Below are 21,776 nucleotides of genomic sequence, written 5' to 3' on the forward strand. Positions count from 1 at the left end.
TAAAAAAGTATTAAATTAGCAACCGTAATCGCTTCGACGAAATAAATATTTGAAGTGAAACTTATTTAGGGACGTTGTGCACTTTTTCGATGTAAAAAAAGTATTAAATTAGCAACCATCATCGCTTCGACGAAATAAATATTTGAAGTGAAAACTGCTTGAGGGACGATGTGCACTTTTTGGATGGGGAAAAAGTAGTAAATTGGCGACCGTTAACGCTTCGACGAAATAACTTTTTGAATTGAAAATTTCTTTAGGGATGTTGTGCACTTCTTGGATGGGGAAAAAGTATTGAATTTGCGACCGTCATCACTTCGCTGAAATAAATTTTGTACATTATATAAATTATGTGTACATATGTATACATAAATAGCATAGGGCATACGCATCGCGTATATGACATAGGTATAGCACTTCTTTTAGGATGGGGTAAAAGCATTGAGCTCGTAATTTATATACTATAAGAAGTTTTCACTTCTGTCGGCACTCCCACGAGTGCCTTTATTTTTTTTTTATTTAAAGTATGTACGTATATCTTTTTCAGAAAAAAATTACAAACCATTATCGACTTGCCTTATGCTGTTAAAAAAATGTTGAAAATGGCATTTTATCAGTTTACCTTTTCAAACTTTGAGGTTCATGTAAGACCTTAAGGATAGTTTGAAATTAAATAATGCTAAAGGCCGGTTTTTAGAACAAACTTTTCTAAAAAGTTTGGTTTTTTTATTTTTAGTTCTAGGACAAACCTCAGTGAAAATATTGGCTAGAGAGCGAAGCTATGTTTTAAAAATATTTTTTTTTAAATAAAAAATATTAAAAATAGTCAAGCAACCAACCACCTTTGGACCACTTGGCTTGGATTGACCCTACTGCTCTTTAAGAGTGTCATTTGAGTGTTTTGTAAAATGTGTAATATATTAAAAAATAATAATAATTAAAAATAGTATTTATTTACAAGTACAATAATAAAAATAGTGTAAAAAACATAGTTCACGTTTAAAACAAATCATATCAAACAGCACTTTGCTTAACTATCCAATCTTCTATGATATTTTTATAATTCGACACCCATAGAATATTATTCCGTACGGTTTCTAAAGCCTCTTTTCTTTTAATTGCTCCAGCTCCAGCTTCTGGATATTTCTTAAAGAAGTCTTCAATCTAAAATCCAATTATTAGTTCTATAAAATGCTACAAGATGTTACCAACTTACCTCTTGTAACCTATCAGGAGTATAGAAGTTGTTGGTAATTCTAGGTATAAGATTGCCCAAGTTTCTCTCATTTAAGGTGTACCTTCCTACTAAATAGTCCCAATTTGACCTAAAAATAATAGTTTTAGCTATTTTTCTAATATCATTAGTAACTTTGTATTGTTAAGGGCAGCCAAAGTCCGAAAATTGAATTTTTTAAGTTTTTTGGGTTATGATTGAAAATTATTCTCTGAAATCTTCCCTTTCCAACGATATATAACACATTATAGTATAAAATATCCATGGTTACAAAACTATTTGTTTTCTGAACGTCTGCACTCAACTTACCGTGTGCCGGTAGCTTTATAGCCTATTAGAGTGTTTTATGTTTTTGCGATTTCCCGAATATGTACTACGTTTTTAGCCTTTGATGTCAGATATCTCTGGTTCCTTAGTTGGTAGAAGGTCCAAATTTTTACAGTAATTGTAGATAGATAATATCTAGTCCCGCGTAAATTTTTATTGAAAAATGTACAAAAACAAGTAAAATAAAAGATAAAATCTAAACTTTTTTGGGTTTTTTTTGTAAGAGTATTTTAAAAAAATTTTAAAAAAATGTTTCTTTCGCTCTAACTTTACAAAAATTTACGCGGGACTAAACAATACATGTAGTTTCAAAATAAAACAAAAATTAGGTCTCTAAGTGCTTTGGTTACAGAGCTATATGACATAATGTTAACATTGTCGTTAAATGGGACTTTGGGTGCCCTTAAATACAACACTCTGTATATTGTATTATTATTGAAATCCTTACTTCAATACAATTTCAACCATTGGTAACACTTGGCATTTTATCTAGTCACGAAGGGCTTAAATAAATAAAACTTCTCGGTGCCAAATAGCTTTGAAGTAATTCAGTAAATATAGAATGCTGTGATTTTGACATTAATTCATAATACTAGCAACAGCTTGACGTTGATTGGAAAGTTTTGTAAAATAAATTATATTAATAACTAAAGCCGATAGTTCTTTTATGTGTTTTTAAAAGCTCTACAATAAAGACAGTTTTTTTTAAATAGTGAATTACTGTTTTGATGATGAGGGGCTACGGCCATAGAAAAAAAATCTTACAGTGAAGTAGCCTACTTGTTCAACGATACTTCCATAAACCATTATATCCATAAGGCAACGGTACAAAAAATTTGTAAGTGCTTTGAGGAAACTGGAAGAGAAAAAGATGCCATTCGAACAGGTGACCAAAAACTGTTATAATTACAATAAAACTTTAGATTCCATCTAGAGTTTCGTTGAAGATCCACATACATCTTTACTCAGAGCTGCATATATACACTTCTTCTTCTTCTTAAGGTGCCGAGACCGCTTGTCGATCGTTGGCTCTCATGTTGCCCAGCATACTAAGAATCACTGTCTTATTTACAGCCGCACGAAAATAGTTCAGTGCTAGTTTTTCCAAACCATTGGCGTAGGTTTTTAAGCCAAGAAGTTGTACGGCGGCCCACACTTCTTTTTCCCATTATTTTACCTTGCATGACAAGGTGAAGTATGTCATATTTTTCTGGGTGACGCATTATATGACCGAAGTATTCCAATTTGCGCCTTTTAACCGTGTTCACTACTTCGCAACTTTTATTCAAACGTTGCAAAACCCTTCCTTTTGTGACTCTTTCTACCCACCTGATCTTCAGAATACGACGGTAGACCCACATCTCAAATGCTTCTAGGTTTTTTAAAAGCGATTCTGTCAGGGTCCATGCTTCAACCCCGTAAAGTAATACTGGGAATATATAACATCGAACCATTCTTATGCGAAGTTCCAAATTTAGATCATCAATGCATAGGATTTTCTTAAATTTCATAAAACTTGTTCTTGCTTTAGCAATTCTACTTTTTATTTCTGTACTAGGGTTCCAGCTTTCATTAATATGAGTACCCAGATATACAAGATTACTTACTCGTTCAATTGAGTCATTACCGATTGTTACGTTATAGTTATTATTATTTACGGCTGCTTGTTTACTAATAACCATAAACTTTGTTTTTCTTGCGTTCAGTTTGAGTCCATATATCGCGCAGAACGCCACCATTCGGTTCAATAACGCTTGAAGATGTTCAATTGATCCTCTCACTAACAAGGTGTCATCTGCGTATCTGATATTGTTAATAAGCATACCATTAATGAGTACGCCCTCTTTTGCGTTTTCCAACACTTCATTTAAGATTGTTTCAGCGTAAAGATTAAACAGCATTGGTGACAATATACAGCCTTGTCGAACTCCACGCTTCATTTCTACTTCTTCAGAGCATTGATTCCCAACCCTAAAGCGCTGGTTTCCTCGAAAGCGGCACCGACAAACAGCGACCGTAGCACTGCGACCAATTACGTCAGATTACGGTGAAAAATTCAAGGTTCTTCACTGCGGCAATGGAATGTGCAAACTCAGCAAGCGGTGGCTTCCAACGCATCCTTGGAAACCAACGCTATTATTTTGCATGGTACAGTTTGTTACGATGTCATTCATCGCAGTGTTACGATCGCAGGTTGTCGGCACCGCTTTCGAGGAAACCAGCGCTTTACACATGCAGCCTGGCCTTAATACAAATTTGCGATTATTCTAATGCCCCTACCGTCCAGACCGGTAGTCTTGAGAATATGTAGCATTTTTTCATGGCGAACTTTATCAAAGGCCTTTTCAAAATCAATCGCGCTATGAAAACGTCATGATTTACATATCTGCATCTTTGAATTAAAACTTGGGTTACGAATAGTGCATCACGAGTTCCAAGGCCACAGCGAAAACCGAATTGAGTATTTGAGATTCTTTCCTCAATTTTTCTATATGTTCTTTGATGAATTATTCTGAGAAAAGTTTTCAATACATGACTCATTAGGCTGATGGTGCGATAGTCGCTGCATTTTGTGGCTCTGTTTTTTTGGTAGTACAACAAATGAGGATTTATATACACGATGTAAGTCATTCTTCGGTCTTGCGTTTATTACATTCTACAAAAACTAAGTGTATGATCGGATATAGTGGATACTCAGATAATAGGGCCGTTTTTTATAGAAGGAAATTTAACAAACGATAATTATGAAATTCTACTTAAAAGTGAAATTGAACCTACCCTGAAAAATAAATTTGGGACCAATTTTAATGAGATATGGTTTCTGTGACGAAACGACGTTACGACGCTTAAGTGGAACTGGGCAGGGCACTTAGCAAGAACACAAGATGGACGGTGGACACGACGAATCATGGAATGGGGGCCCAGAAACTATAAAAGAAGCCGAGGGCGACCACCCACTTGATGGACCGACGACATAAAGAGTAGCGGGAAATTGACTACAAGCGGCACAATGTAGAGAACACTGGAAAGAACTGAGGGAGGCATATGTCCAGCAGTGGACGCGACTAGCTGATTGATGATGATGATGATGGTTTCAGCTAGACGGAGCTCCAGATCATTTTGGTATAAATTTTCGGCATTATTTAGATCAGACATTTCTATCAGACTATATTCTATTCTATGAAATCATAAGTATTGTATACGGTTAAACTGGTATTAATGTACCATGGTAGATATTTCAATAGAAGTGCAATATACAGGGTGTTGTATTTAAACAACCAAAGTCACTAACGATATAGTCTTTTTACTACAAAAGCAAGATTACGTAGGTCAAAATTTCTGACGTAAGAGCACTGTCAAAACATTAGAATGTGATTTTTCATCATGGCCACGTTTATGTCATTACTTGTCAGATATATTTTCTTTGTTTTTGTTTACTATAAAAATAATATCTGTAATTAGTTATTCTAATTAATGATGCCAATTGGTTTTCATTACTTGCCGAAATATATTAATTAACAACAACATTATCATAGTGTAGGTATAATCATTAAAATAGATTATTTAATATTTTTAAAACTAAGTTAGTACTGCAAACGCTAAAATTCATAAGAAAAATTTCTGATCTTTAAATCTAATAATAATCATCTTATTTCTAATAAACCTAATCTAAGAAATCTAAATTATTTAACTTACTTCTCCAGTTAATGGTAAAGGGGAATCCCATTATTTAGTTCTTGTTCAACATAATCTGTTAAAGAAGCATTTTGATGTTTCTCATGTTTCTCAATACAAACAAAATAATTGTTAGTAAACAACAATAATTACATTAGTTTTTAAATTAAGCTATTTAGTATGTAGGTAGTATGTATTTATAAAAACAGTACAGTGATTTAAAGCTATATTTTGAATCAAATCAAATAAAATTCTGTACGATATATGACGATATAAAGTAAAATTGTAGCAACGTTGAACTGTCATCAGAACTGTCAAAATTATTATTTTCTGGAGTATTTAACTTAAAGGAGATTGTTTCATAAAATTTATATCATTAATAATAAAAAATGTTTTTGGTTATTTAATTAAAATAATTCTAAAATTCTCAATGTAATCGCGATATCGTTTTTCTTATTATAATACCATGTTGACATTTTGAGAAATGTCAATTTTAAAGTTGATCTTTATTTACGTTAATTAAACATTACAAATATTTCGGCGTATTATTAATATATTTCGGCAAGAAATGAAAACCGATTGGCATCATTAATTAGAATAAAGAATTAGAGATATTATTTGTACAGTAAACAAAAACAAAGACAATAACTGACAAGTAATGACATTAACGTGGCCGTGATGAAAAGTCACATTCTAATGATTTGGCAGTGCTCTGACGTCAGAAATTTTGACCTACGTAATCTTGCTTTTGTAGTAAAAATACTATATCAGAAAAATGGTAAATCTGGCAACGTTCCAAACGTCAAATTTCAAATCTTCATATTGCAAAATAGGTGTATCCCCGTTTTTGTATAACTGGGACCGACTTTTGGTTCTCTCTGTATATTCTTACCTAACAAAATCCCAAACCAGGTCAGTTCCTTTGGGATTGATTGAAATAGTTCCTAAAACTATGAGGTAGTCTTGACTTCTTACCACTGATTCGTTTTTAACCAAATCCAACAATCTGAAATAAATAGTGAAGTACAATAATTAGTACAATTATTATAAGAATATGTAAGAACATAAAAATAAAATTATTATCAGGTTACATAATTTTTTTTGAAAAAAGATACATTTAAATTTTATTAAGTATACTATGTGTAACATTTTGAATTTAATTCGCTTGGATAGTTCTGCTATCTTGGTAAAATATTAAATGTTTTTACTTTATATCGAAAGACGTTCAAATTCTTATTTTTATTAATTTAAATAACCAAAAGTATATTAGAATTAAAGTAGTATCAAAAATGCTTCATAGTATTACCTTATTTGGAGTTAAATTTTTTAGTAAAATATATTTTTAATAATGTTATGGAGCGGAGGCCTTGACGCTCAATATAAGGATGATGAACAAGTTAGAAACCTTTGAAGGGTTTATAGAAAGATTTTGAAAATATCTTGGACAACCCACACCGCCAAGGAAAGTGTCCTGGGGAGAATAGCTACAGATAGGGAGCTGCTAAAGAACAATAAAGTTGGAAAAGTTAGCTACCTAGGACACATAATGAGAAACTAAAAGTACCGCCTCGCGCAACTGATCATCTATGAGAAGAATGAAGGAAAACGGGATACTGGTAGACGCCAGATTTCATAACTTAAAAATATCAGAGACTGGACCGGCCTTGATTCAACATCTTTGTTTAGAGCCTCATTGGACAAAGGCAGAGTTGTCAGTGTAATCGCTAACCTTCACTAAAGGAGACAGCACCACAAGAAGAATGAAGGATGTTTTGAAATCACAACCGATATCTGATTTTCATTTAGATGAAAAATGCGAAGAATGTGCATAAATCTTGAAAAGCGTTTGAGAGTTTTGGAGAAAAATCATAATTCTATTTTTTTTTTAATTATAAAATACTTACTTTTTCAGCAAATTAACATTGTCCACACTTGACAAACCATCCATAAGTTTTACTTTCTCTGAAGCATCAGTTTCATTCATATATACTTGCAACATATTATCCCAATCACTTTCAGAAGCATTCTTAATTCCTGAAATGTTAAACGGAAAGTATAAACAATAAAATTAAAAATATATGTACAAGTCTACATATCTAAGGATTTATTTCAAGACGGAAATAATGACAATCCATCACTACGTGAAAGAAACAGAAAGGTAGAAAATATCGTTCAATTGGCATCTTCACAGATAACCAGGCGGCGCTTAAGGCACCCAATTCTGTAAAGGTCAATTGTAAGCTAGTTTAGGATTGTGTGGGTGGCTCATAAAAACTAGGAGACTGCAGCAAGGTTGCGGTAGACTGGGTACCGGGGCACTACGGTCATAAAGGCAATGAAAAAGTAGATGAAATGGCTAAAAAGGCTCATCAATCAATGAGATTCGTTGGACCGCAATCTTTCTACACCATTGTAAAAGCAGAAAAAAGGCTTACAAGAAAGTGGGTAAGTCTAGAATGGTGAAGTAATTCACCGGGCCAAAGATAGGCGAAACAATTCATTATAGAACATTCACCAAAATTTATGGCAGATCAAATAAGGAAAGACAGGAAAACAGTCAAAGTAGGTCTGACTAAAAGTGAAATATGTATGTGATTTAAATCTGGTCTTACCGTAAACATATACAAGACTTCGTAAATTTGGTGATATTGGCTGTTTAGTTTCTATCCAGGTATTAAATTTTGATCGCGCTTCTTCCAATGCTTCCTTATGATCAGCTGAACAGGCTAGACTAAGTACTCTGAGTCTTGCTAACCTAATAACCAAACGATATATAAGATGAAAATAAAGGGGCTCTTTATTTATAATATCGAGTATGTCAAAAATATTAAATTCAGTATTATTGTAAAAGATACCTACTTTTCAAGGTGCTTATCACTTGCATCTTCTGTCCAAGTAAATTTATTGTAAGCAGGTGAAACAATCTTTGTAATATATTCCTAAAAATAAGATAAGGTATAATTTAGGTTAGGATAAGTGTTTTAAAGTCATAGACATATAATCCTACACTGCGCGCTGTAATCTAAAATTGTTCCCGCAGTGCGACAGAGAAACATGTTTGTAAACAGGGTAGGCATCTCTTTTCAATCGGCGGGGTTTATGTAATCGGCGGCAAGTCGGTGGGAAAGTCACGTAGTCGATAAACCCTGTCGATTAGAAAGAGATGAATATCCTGTTTACAAACATATTTGTCCGTCTCCCTGGGGAACAGGTTTCGATCGCAGCGCGCAGTCTAGTAGTAGTATTATATGTCTATGTTTAAAGTAATACAATAGGCCGTTTCAGGATTTTGACGTTTATGTCACCGCTGGGAGGAGATTAATAAGTGTATTCGCAGAGACAGTCAGGGACTAGTGACGACAAGCGGAGCATGTCATGACTAAAGTCCGCGTCAGGCTCCGTGAACTAACACATTTTATTTGTTTATATTTTTTGACATTGTGTTTCTTAAATTGTTTACCACTTTAATAGTTTTCTAGTTGTATTTTGAGAACATTTTGTTGTTTATTTTGTGTAGTTTTTAGTTGTAGAAGTACTTGAACGACTTTATTTAGTTTTAAACGGTGAATAAATAAAGATAAGTGATTATTTTCGAAAGTTGTTGGCAGACAAAACAGATGTTGTTTGTACGTACCCTAGTTAGTTATTTAGCATTATTATAGGAAATTTTAAAGCTTTATTATTAAATTTAACCATTTTTTTTTGTCTCTCAGATCATAACTTATTTAGTTCAGTTGGTTTTCTGTCTAAAATGTAGCACTGATGGTAACCAATAAAACTGAATTTTATCACGATTATTTCGCATTACACACTTCAAAACACAACAGAAATGAAGCATATTATCGATTATTCCAATAAAAATGTTAAATTAATCCTTATACAAAACAAAATTACAAATAAATGCAACTAAAATGATCTAAAACACATTAAGAACTGATAGAATAAATTTATGTTTTCCTCACAGCCGCCATATTGACATAATCTTGTCAGCATGTTGGAACGGCCTATAAATATGTCTAAAAGTTAGATTATGTTTATAGTTGTTTTGATTTCGCTGTAAGGAAGTGAGTAACCTCCCAAAAGAAAGGAAGCGACGAAAAGTGAAAAGACGTGCGTAAACCAAAAAGAGGATGATAGAAAAAAGACGGAACAGGCTGCTAGCCTAATCCTTGAAGTGCAGGAGGAGAAGAAGAAAAATTAAAGCTTATTTTAAGGCCTGCTTCTATTATGTTTTTTTTTTCGATGGTTCCATATTATTAAACAAAACCCGTAATTATTACAAGTAGGCCAGGGTAATAAGACAAAAAATACCCTGTTCGTGACACTTCAACAGCCAGGGTACTGAAGCGTTTTTTCGACAGGTAATACATACCTATAAGAACAAATTGTAACTATTTCCTGCGTAGGATCTGCCGGCCATTTTTATTTATAAAAAATTTAGTGTCAAAAACGGCCTTTTTTCCTTATTTTTTCAAATTAATGGAAAACAGTAAGACCTATGGTTTTCTTAGTACAGACATCTTCGAGCGAATGGAAAAAGCTTTAAAATGGCGTATTAGAAAGTTCTAAAGTAACATTCATTCATTGTTAATATAATTGCGAAGAAAGGTCGAAATCAAAAAAAAAATTAATTTCGCAATAACTATTGTAAAAAAGTGTTCAGCTTTGAAATTTTTGTCAAATAAGGGTTCTTTGGTGCTTAACATGTGAGGCTCTCTGGGATAAACAATTTGAATACAATTTAACTAAACTGAATTAATCGCTTTGAAATTTTTATTACATATTTAGCACCAAAGAACTCTCATTTGACAAAAATTTCAAAGCTGTACACTTATTTTTACAATAGTTATTGCGAAATTAATTTTTTTGAAATTTCGACCTTTCTTCGCAATTATATTAACAATAAATGAGTGTATTAAACTTTGTAATACTCCATTTTAAAGGGATTTCCATTCTCTCGAAGATGTCTGTACTAAGAAAACCATAGGTCTTACTGTTTTCCATTAATTTGAAAAAAAGGAAAAAGACCGTTTTTTGATACTAAATTGTTTATAAATAAAAATGACCGCCAGATCCTACGCAGGAAATAGTTACAATTTGTTCTTATAGGTATAACCTGTCGAAAAAACGCTTCAGTACCCTGGTTGTTGACGTGTCATGGAAAAAACCTTATTACTCTGGACTAAAGAGATTATGACACTTCCCACTGTTAGCCTCTATCTCAGTCTATATGCTCTTAATAATGTTTCACTTACCTTGTATGCCGAGATCATATCTGACTTAGCGCCTCTAAGCCTAGCAAGAATATCTTTTAAATTGGATGTAGCTACACTCCACGGAGTAAAATCGATTTCGTCTTTCAACTTTTTAGTCAGTTCCAGTGGAATTGTATAATTTAATTGATTGGCTTCGGCTATACAGAAAGTTTCTTCTAGAAGATGGGTCCTGTCTCCGGTACTAAACAATTTATAGTTGTTTATTATATTTTGCCATTCATCGAGTGGATAGTTGACTCGGTAGTAACCTATTTGGTCGGTATTGAATTTCAGCCATGTTGCTCCAGCTGGTTTCTTTATGGTAACTAAAATATTAATACAACATTATTCGTCGTTTATAATGTTCACTAGTAAAATGTTGGGTTGGAGTAGTTTGTATTATTAAACTGAATCAAACTTGAGACTAGAAATATATATATTGTATTTAGTATAATCCATAGATGTAGTAATAATAAACTAGATGTGGAATTGAAGGAAAATAAGTAAATTAAAAAAGACTAATATTGTCCTTTTCATGATCATTTTTCAGTGCGTCACAAATGATAGGAAAAAGGGTAAGTCCGTGATAATACACATTTATGACATTTATTCTAACATGACATTTTAGTTAAATCTGACAGTTGTCACATTTTATTTTCAATTTAGAATAAAAACAAATCAAATGTGTTTCTTGCATTTATAAAATGGTATTTTCTTTGATTTGTATAGTCTTATAAATTATACAAATTATATTTGTAATATTATTATCTAATTAAAAAAAATTATTTTTTTTAATTATGGCGCCATCTATCGACAACTAGAATAATCACAGAACTAGAAGTAATCACCGACGTGCCTTTTTTTCTGTCACATACAATTTAAGGCGTTAGAAAGAAATCGAAAAACTGTGACGCACTGAAAGATGATCATGAGAAAAAGAATACGTTTATGTACTTATAGCAAATGAGTGCTTTCTGTTTACAAAGCCATCTTCAGAGTTATGGTTTAAAACTATAAAGTACTATTAGTACTATTAATTAATTATTAAAGTACTATTACTTTTAATTGAAAAAAACTTTTTTGAAAAACTTCTTAAAGGTCTTGGGTTAATTTTTTTTTATTTACATTTGAAAAAAAAAATTGAAAAACCATCTAGAAACGGCACATTAGGGCTTCACAAAAACACGTTAAAAAATTAGAGCATGGTGAGGTGCAAGCATCTGCCATCTGGAGTTGATGTAGCGGAATGAACTGAGAACTTGTAGCAGTTATGGGAAGGGAAAACGATTAACTTACCCTGATTATCACTGTATTTAAAAAGTATGAATTCGCTAGACTTGCCCAAATTTGTAACGTAAGTCACTGGTACAGACCACCTATACCTAAAACATAACCCAAATTATCAACTTTTACATCAATTTTATTTCTAATGGGTGATTAATTTAGAGGTACTTTTTTAAAAAAGAAAAAACAATGAAAAAATGAATTTTATTTGAAAATCTTTATTGTCGTAAAAAAGAATTATTCTTTACAATTACTTCTTAAAGCTAATTTCTTTCAAATGTTGACCATGACTGCGGTTAAGACGGTCCATTCTGAAGGTCTAATTCTCGATGACGAGTTCGAGCTTTTCGATTGGTACTTGACCAGTGATAGACTGGGAGATATTATACAGAAGTTCAGCCACGATTTTCTAAGTCCTGCCTTTTGCAATACTGGAACGGTAGACGATGTAATTACAATCTGTGGAAACATCCACAAATTTCCTGTGACACTTTCCTGTAAAAATTATATTTTCCCAAAAAATAAAAATAGGGTTTTGCGATGAATTTCTAAGTCCTGCCATATCCGTAGATAGACAGGATACTATCGATTTTATGAAGAAAATTTTTTGGGCTGGAGGGTTGCAAACGGGGTAACGGAGTATATATGTATACAAACATGTAAGGAAAATAATGAAATTTTCATGATTTTCTAAGTCCTGCCAACTTAATAAACTAAACATATTTATTTCAAAATGATCAAAAAAAATATTGGCATGACGTCTCCTAATGTTTAAGTATACTTGTCCCTTGGAAAATTCTGCGGAAAATTTTCACCCTGATTCCGTGATTTTTTAAGTCCTGCCTTTAAAAAGTTATAATACTCAAATACAATCAATACCTTTTCGGTACTCGGCAGGAAGGTTAAACGGTTCTTGTAAGACGGCAGGAGTCCTAGATTTGTAAGAAAATTCGTGAAAAAGTCAACGATTTTCTAAGTCATGCCATTTTGCACATGTTTCAAGAATCTTAATATAAGTCTATATACAAAGAGGCAGGATGGTTTTATGGTTATTTTGTATACAGGGTGGGGCATTAGTGTGGGCTAGTCCAATTACTCGTTTGTCGTAAGATATACGAAAAAAGTTATTTAGGTAAAACATGTGCCACAGATAGGACTATAATTTAACAGTATTTTCTAATATACAGGGCTACCCGTTTTCACAGGGTGACAAAAATTTATGTTTTTTTAAATGGAATACCCTGTATATTTTTACATTTTTGGATTCTACTCGATGTTCTCTTTAATAAAATATAGTGTTTCGAAATATTATACGAGATAGTTTAAAATATAATTACGTTTTTTTTTTAATTTTGTAGGAACATTCACACCCTATACATATTGTTAGTGATTTGATATCCAAACTTCTATTAATTTATGTTTAAACGATTTTTAATATAGTCTACTATTGTCAGTTAATAATAGTATACCAAAATGTTTAATTTTAGTATACGGGGTTGGTTGAAACTTGAAACTCGGAATGACTATTTTCTGAGTTTTCTTAAATGGGACACCCTGTATTTTAGTATTATAATAAAATGATATTTTATGGTACCTTTTTATTTGCTAAGCATTTTCTATACCATATTTATATATTAATTTCGGCAGTAAATTGATACAGACAGATTACTCAGGTGGTTCTCGGGGTTTCTGACCAAGAATGTCACATTAGAACAGATCTTTACCTAGTGCTCGAGGTGACTGATACACACGCCGTATTCTTAAATTTCGAGGCTTTCAGACACTAAAGTGATGCAAGTAGATTACTCGAAGAGTTTTGTGGTTGCTGAACTGAATACGCCGTCAGAATCGACCCCGAAAAACTCTCTTAAATTCGAGATCAGTCACCCTGGGCACCAGGTGCTCCGAGGGTCGGTTGTAATGTCATATTCGTGTTCGGCCATCCCAAAAACCATCGAATATTCTGTTTTTTTAAATTTATTGCCGATATCCCACGAAACTCCAGATGACGTGCCTTAGCAGCAACTCTGGGCACTAGATGATTCTGAGGTCGGTTCTGCTTGCGTATTCGTAACTCCATAAACCTCCCAAATAACAAAATTTTGCCCTTCATACACTGATTTTGACAGGTTTATGCACTTTTGGATGCATGTTATGCACTAAGATGCAATTTCCACCCATTTTTACATTATACACCTTTTCCTGATGTTATCCTGAACACAATGCAAAAAGTTGCAAGTAGATAGATGCTGTATTTAAAAATCGATTTATTCTGGTGTTGTTAGTGTTAGTACATTTTGCTATTAAATATAGGAAACAATATCAGGATAATATCTACAATATCAGGATAATATCTACCACTAACCGCATACAGGGTGTCCAGAAACTCTAACAAATGACGACGGGAGATTCCTCAGATAATTTTAAGGCAATTTAATACAATTCACCTAATCTGAAAATGCTTCCTAAGGCAGATTAAAATAACATAAAACGTGAAAGATGAGACGTGAAACATGAAACTTGAAATAAGAAACAAATAAATTGTGAAAAAACATTTGATTTCATGTGATATACTAATCGAAGAAACAAAAATAAAATTTGTATAGTCGACAATGGAAAGTTATGACGAGGTCGTTGCTGTCATGGCAAACCTTTATTACTGTCTAAGGGAGGCCGCAGATCAAAGAAACGTGAAATAAAAACATAAAACAAAAAACATGAAACAAAATGAATTGTGAAGGACGAAACCGTTTCATATTATATACTAATCAAAGAAACAAAATGAAAATTTGTATAGCCAACAATGGAAAGTAATGATGACGAGGTTGTTACTCTTGTGGCAACTTTTTATTACTGCCCAACATCATAACCATAGTACGTATTTGGTTGCAAACGAACTAAGTAATCATCTTCCCAAATTTAAATCATTTTATAGACTGAGTATTCAAACATCTACATTGTTTTATTGTGGGTCCTGGTTTAAAGAAAACTGATATTTTCTTATCATTACCTATTCGAGTACCTCTCCAGGTTATAATTGTACAACTCTTCGTTCTACTTTACAGCAGAAACCAATGCAATATTAAATTCTTGGTCGGAATTCATATTATGCACGTAATTAACTGTCCAAAACAATGAAACTGAAACCGAAAAATACAACACGATCTCTTTCCTGAAACAGATTTCACCAAGATAAAAATGTTTTATGTGCATGAATCACACTCGCTTCTTGTGTGTGCGGACTTCTATTTGTTTAGCTGTTTTATTTTCATGAAACGTGTTTTACGTTTCATGTTTTATGTTTCATGTTTCTTTGGTGTGGGGCCTCTCGAAGATAAAAAAGTTTCAGGCACATGAATCACACTCGTTTCATTGGTGGGGCGTACTTTTAAATAGACGGAGGCCTATGACCAATGACCAGTACTAGAAATTTACAATTGATAAAATCGATTTATCTCTGAAAGAGAAATAAACGTAGCAGTTTTCGTTTTTCTAAATAGAATTTTTCTAAATTCTTTTAAACTCAAAAAACCAAAAAACGAAAAATTTTTCACATCGATTTTTCTAGAACACTGCGTATTCTTCTGAGTTAAAGGAAAAGTACCTTTTAGTACAAAACTATCCCAGAATTCAATAATCCAGTGTCAGAGATGCTTAAAAGTTAGACAGAAAAGTTATTCGATAATATATCCGTTTCCGTACCCAAACAGACCCCTATGACCGGTACTAAAAATTGACAATTGATAATTGCCATTTGACAATTGACCTCTGGAAGATAAATAAGTGTACCAGTTTTCGTTTTTCCAAATAAAAGCGTTCTGCAGCTATTTTAAAGAAACTAATTACAAGACTTCGATATGCTTCTTCTAGACGAAGCATATCGAAGTAGAGGTAGTCCGCCAACCAGATGGTCTGATGACATTTGTAAAGTTGTAAACGGTTTTAGATTAGTGTTTTTTAAGCATACTCGACATGGTATGACTCAAGAAAATGTGGTGATATGAATATGTTTGTATAACACCCTGAAATAATTTTACAGACAGATAATTTAATTTTTTTATACGAAATAACTATACAACCATCCTGCCTCTTTGAAAATAGATTTATATTAACCTTCTTGAGATATGTGCGAAATGGCATGACTTAGAAAATCGTGTAATTTTCCACGAATTTTCTTACAAATTTTTTAACTATATATAGTAAAAAAGGTGTAACTAAACATCCTGCCATTTTGCATAATGTATACTGAAATTATTTATTTTGTAACAAAATTTATTTTATGACTTAGAAAATCACGGAACCAGAGTGAAAATTTTATACAAAATTTTCCAAGAAACAAGTGCAGTTAAACATTAGGTAACGTCATGCCAATATTTTTTTTGGTCATTTTGAAATAAATATAATTAATTTATTAAGTTGGCAGGACTTAGAAAATCATGAAAATTTCATTATTTTCATTACATGTTTGTATATATGTATACTCCCTTAGTCCTTTTGCGACCGTCCTGCCCAAAAAATTTTCTTCATAAAATAGATAGTATCCTGTTATTTTATGGATATGGCAGGACTTAAAAATTCATCGCAACTCCCAATTTTTTTATTCATGGAAAATCTAATTTTCACAGAAAAATGTCACAGGAAACCCGTGGATTTTTTCACAAATTGTAAGTACCTTCTCTAACCTTCCAGTATTGCAAGGGACAGGACTTAAAAAATCGTAGTTGAACTTCTGTTAATATCTCCCGGTTTATGACTCGAGTAATACTGGCCTCCAATGCCTCAATCGTAGCCGGTTTATTCATGTAGACTTTGGACTTGAGGTAGCCCCAGAAGAAAACGACTAGACGTGTGACGTCACAGGATATAGGCGGCCAAGTCACTGGTCCGATGCGTGAAATAAATTGCTCACCGAACCGTTTTCTCAATAAAGCCATGCTTTCACGGGATGTATGGCAGTTGGCGCCATATTTTTGGAACCAAATGTCACTTAAACTACGAACTTCAATTTCTGGTACCAAATAGTCCGTTATTATGGCGCGATAATGGTCTCCATTCACAGTAACATTCTGGCCGGTCCAAGACATGAACCGACGATGACACCGGCCCATAAACCACACCAAACAGTGGTTTTTTCTGAATGTATTGGTAACTCTTGAACCTCTTTGGGTTGCTCATCAACCCAAATACGGGCATTTTGTTTATTCACGTCCTCATTAAGCCAAAAACGGGCCTCATCGGAAAACATTTGTTTGCTCTAAGCGCACGAAACACATTCCTCATTGAACGCCTATTTTCGTAATACAGATAAATAATTTCTAGATGTTGTGCCGAGTTAAGTCTTTCTAGAATGAAATGTCAAACAATACTGAATAAAAAAGCAACTTTAGGTGATACCATTCATGCACGATCTCCCAACAAATCCTCACCAAAAAAGTACCTCTAAATGAATCACCCTTTACATTTTAATAACAGAAATTCTCATTGGCGTCAACTTAATCATTTTGACAGCTGTGGCATTATTTATGTTTAGGTTGATTCTCCACTTCGTGAAGGGTCTGAAACCTACAAATTTTATAGATTTATTTGGTAAAACTTTGTAGAAATGCTACCTAAGGCCTCTTGGGTGGAGTGTAAAGGTAGTTAAGCGCCCACACATATTGAGTCTAACCTAACCAATGTCTACAATTGTAGAAATTCTTTTCTTTTTTTTTTTCATATACATGAGGACAAATTTAGAAAAAACGAAGGTGTTAAAAAACGAAGGTGTTAAGTATCATATTTTACCAATATATTACCCAAAAATATATTACCGAAATTATTAGACAAAAGAACCACAATGACTATCTACAGAACATTGATTACACCCGTAGTAACTTATGGTTCTGAAACCTGGGTAATGACGTAAAAATTAAACCTAACTCGGACATTCGAGAGAGAGATACTAATAGGGCAGTCAATGAGGGTATGTGGCGCCGAATTCCATCCTACTATATCGATTTACGTGATATTTTCACAGTAAGTGGGGAATAGGCCAAGAAACAAAGTCTACCCTATGCCGATGTGTGCTTTTGTCTTGGGGGCGTTTCACACCCCTTCTCGGGGGTGGAAATTTTTTTGCTTAAATAATTACGGAAGTTGCTAGAGAAGCTAATACTAAGCAAAAACTGTTCTATAATGTTTTTTCGAAAACTCAATACGTTTTGAGTTATTCCTGGTTGAAAATTGGCCATTTTCATTGAAACATAACACCTTTTCGAACGGTTTTTTGCTAATACCTTAAAAACTATGCACTATGCACACCTTAAAAACTGCTAACTAAAAAAAGTATATAAAACATTTTTGTAGCTTATAAAATAACAGAGATTCTTTCCTTTATGAACCTTCTAGTTATAACACAAAAAGAGATATGGTAAGTGAAAAAAACTTGTTTTTTTTTGTGCATGCTCAAATCAGTGTATTTAACTTGAAATAACAGAGAATCGGTCGATTTTAGGTGTATAATTAGGGTTACCATACGTCCGGATTTCGTCCGGACAGTCCGGATTTGAAAGACATGTCCGGATTGGCGTCCGGATATGAGAAATGTCCGGATTTTTTTCTTTACTAAAAAAATATTTCAAAAAACATATTTAACGAGAAGATCTCAAAGATGCAAATTTTATTAAGATTACAATTGATAGTTCAAACAGAAACAAAATCAAACTGACTCGGTATGTGTTCGTTACTTTAAGCAAAATGAAGGTGTCAACGCGAAACTTTTATTTTTTTATGAACTTCCGGGTGAAACATCTGATTTTTTAGTAGAACATGTTTTAAAATGTATTAAAAAGTACTCTATTGATTCAAAAGTAGTTTGCCTTTCTGCTGATAATACTAATACTAACTTTGGGGGTGTCAAAAGGCAAGGGCAAGGATATGTTTTTTTCCTTGGACTACCCCTGTCCGGATTTGGCCTTAATAAATTATGGTAACCCTATGTATAATGCTACCAATAACTTTTCTTGTGCTTGAAAAGACCTATAAATTAAGCAATATTAAATGTCAATTACATTCAAACTATGCGAGATAAACTGTAAAAAATTTGATGACTAACGTATTTTAAGAAAAAAATGAAAAGTATATTTAACCCCTCATCCACAAGAATTTAAATGCATCGTTTTCCTTCTACAATACATTTTACTATAATGTTCTTTTTATGTTCAAAAAGTTGGGCGAGTTTAAAATGAATGGTTTTTGAAAAAAATAAGATCAAATTATTGAGCGCATTTTTAAATGTTCTTAAAAATCTTCCTATTTCTCCATGTAACTCGAAAATGATAAGAGATGCCAAAAAAAAAGATGCCATACAAAAATGTAGGTTTCTTTTAGATAAGCATTTTGATTTTATTTTTTATAACAGTATCTCTTTTTATTTTCAAGTTATATGGAGAAAAAAGAAGATTTTTAAGAAAATTTAAATATGCGCTCTATAATTTGATCTAATTTTTTTCAAAAACCATTCATTTTAAACCCGCTCAACTTTTTGAACATAAAAATAACACTGTAGTAAAATGTATTGTAGAAGGAAAACGATGCAGTTAAATTCTTGTGGATGAGGGGTTTTTTTTTTCTTAAAATACGTTAGTCATCAAATTTTTTTATAGTTTATCTCGCATAGTTTGAATGTAATCGACATTTAATATTGCATATTTGAAAGGACTTTTCAAGCACAATAAAAGGTATTGGTAGCATTATACACCTAAAATCGACCGTTTCTCTGTCATTTCAAGTTGAATACACTGATATGAGCATGCACCAAAAAACAAACTCTTTTTACCTACCATATCTCTTTTTGTGTTATAACTAGAAGATTGAAGAAGGAACAAACCTCTTTGATTTTTTATGAGCTACAAAAATGTTTTATATAATTTTTTTAGTTAGATGCATTGTCTTTAAGGTATTCGCAAAAAAACCGTTTGAAAAGATGTTATATTTCAATGAAAATGGCCAATTTTCAACCACGAATAACTCAAAAAGTATTGAGTTTTCGAAAAAAAATTATAGAACAGTTTTTGCTTAGAATTAGGTTCTCTAGCAACTTCCGTAGTTGTTTAACCAAAAAATTTTCCACCCCCCCCCCCCCCCAGAAGGGGTGGTAACTGCCCCCAAGACAAAAGCACACATCGGCATAGGGTAGACTTTGAATAAGGAGATATTTTCAGGCTATTCCTAAAATTTCATTAAAATCCATGCAGTAGGATAGAATTCGGAGGTAATAACCTGTTCTTGCTCTCATTGACTGCCCTATAAGAAAAGTGTATGGCCTGATGCAAGAGGAACTCTGCGCATGGAGAATCAGGAGAAGCAAAGAGGTTGACGCATTGAATGAAGGATGTGCTATTGTAAGATTTGTGAAAAGTCAAAGACAGCCATGGTTGGGACATGTCCAGAGACAAGAAGATGCCAAAACAGCAAAAAAATATTACAATGGAAGCCGATAAGAAAGCGAAAATAGGCCCAGAACGAGATAATTGGATGACGTGGAAGACAACCTAAAAACGATGAATATAAGACAATAAAGGAGAAGGGCATAAAAGAGATCTGCATTAAAGGACATAGCCAGACAGGCAGAGACCCATCCAGGGTTATGATGCCAAAGAAGAAAAAGAAGATTACAAAAAAATAATTTTTATCTGTAAAAGCAAGACTGTGTGAGTAACGGGTTAAAGGGCGAAATGACAACAAATATGAAGTGTTAGAATTGACAAGAAAAGGAAGAATATCCAACAGAAGAAGAATCCTCTGGCTATAAAACCTGAGATTGTTTTAAACAAATATTACAAAGATTTTCACAGAAGAAGAATAATATTTGTTGGTATCATAGCAGTTCCTGCTGTAAAGGTAAACAATGACTTACTTATACTTGGTTTCGTTAACATTATAAACAGCATTAGGATCCTTTAAAAACCTCTTCTGAGTCAAAGTGTAAGTATCGCCCGATATGGCAACATCTAATATAGGATAACCCATCTGAAGTGTAAACGTGTCCATCATCTCTGTGACATCCAATTTATTTCCGACTAGAAGCTGCAATTCGCTTAATAAGTCTTTCGTGACGGCGTTGCCAAATGCGTACCTATTTAAGTAGTTTTTGACGCCATTTTGGAAAACTTCGTCGCCTACTGTGGCTTCCAGCATTCGCAAGATAGATGCTCCCTAAAATTTTAATAATATTAAATAAGGAGGAAATGATACATTATAAAGCGCATATGAAGCGCATCACTACAAATTGGATGCAAGAAACTCAAGATAAAAAGAGGTTGTAAATTTTACAGGAGGCCTACATTTATAAGTGGACAAATATATGCTAATTGATGATGCAACGAACAACTATCGTTAATCTTCTTAGCAGAGAAATACTTCTGGCAGTGCAAATAAACATTTAGAATATGATTATTCTCTTCGAAAATTTCAAAGCCCAATTTAAAGGGTCTAATAAAAACCTTTTGATATACAGAGTGGACAAAAAACATGTTCCAAATATCTACCAGCCCATGCTAACGGGGAAGCAAAAGAATTACATCTTCAACTGTAAGTCAGAAGATGAAAGACACCAGAACAAAAAATAACAAGTTTGTTCATTATTATCTATTGAGTACTCACCTTATTGTAAGAGATAACATCAAATATCTCAGTAATTTGATCTGGCGTTACAACATGTTTAACAATAGGATGTGAACTTAGTTTGGCATCAAATGATAATACAGGATGCAAATCGGTTATAATAAATTGTTCAAGCTAAAAATAATATTATTTTAAACTTAATTATTAACCAATAATATAAATATCTATATTTAACATTAATACAGGGTGTTAGTAGATAATGTTTGCGCGAATACGACAATCAATGTCACGTTTGAAGGAGGTCATTTTGAACATTTGTTGTAGCTTTACGCCTAGTTAAACTCTTATTAGTGTTACTTTCTATTATTACTTTTGTTTAATGTTATTGTCTTAGGTAGTTG

At 33.0% G+C, this 21,776-nt stretch overlaps 1 protein-coding gene across 5 annotated transcripts in view; it reads right to left on the reverse strand.

Annotated features, from left to right (window-relative positions):
* Window positions 1-928: 928 nt before the first annotated feature.
* The window catches only part of LOC114345387 (glutamyl aminopeptidase), an 83,073-nt gene continuing 62,225 nt past the window's right edge, over window positions 929-21,776 (reverse strand). For all 5 annotated transcript variants that reach the window (XM_028296235.2, XM_028296222.2, XM_028296229.2 and 2 more), the window contains 10 exons: window positions 21,415-21,549; window positions 20,669-20,967; window positions 11,785-11,870; window positions 10,489-10,814; window positions 8,093-8,172; window positions 7,846-7,988; window positions 7,138-7,267; window positions 6,126-6,239; window positions 1,214-1,322; window positions 929-1,161 (listed from right to left, as the gene is read on the reverse strand). In XM_028296235.2, coding sequence (XP_028152036.2) covers window positions 1,012-1,161; window positions 1,214-1,322; window positions 6,126-6,239; window positions 7,138-7,267; window positions 7,846-7,988; window positions 8,093-8,172; window positions 10,489-10,814; window positions 11,785-11,870; window positions 20,669-20,967; window positions 21,415-21,549 — 1,572 coding nt within the window. In that variant the 3' untranslated portion in view covers window positions 929-1,011. The remainder of the gene's footprint in view (window positions 1,162-1,213; window positions 1,323-6,125; window positions 6,240-7,137; window positions 7,268-7,845; window positions 7,989-8,092; window positions 8,173-10,488; window positions 10,815-11,784; window positions 11,871-20,668; window positions 20,968-21,414; window positions 21,550-21,776) is intronic.

Source organism: Diabrotica virgifera, chromosome 2, assembly GCF_917563875.1.
Source record: "Diabrotica virgifera virgifera chromosome 2, PGI_DIABVI_V3a".
In the NCBI taxonomy this organism is placed as follows: domain Eukaryota; kingdom Metazoa; phylum Arthropoda; class Insecta; order Coleoptera; family Chrysomelidae; genus Diabrotica; species Diabrotica virgifera.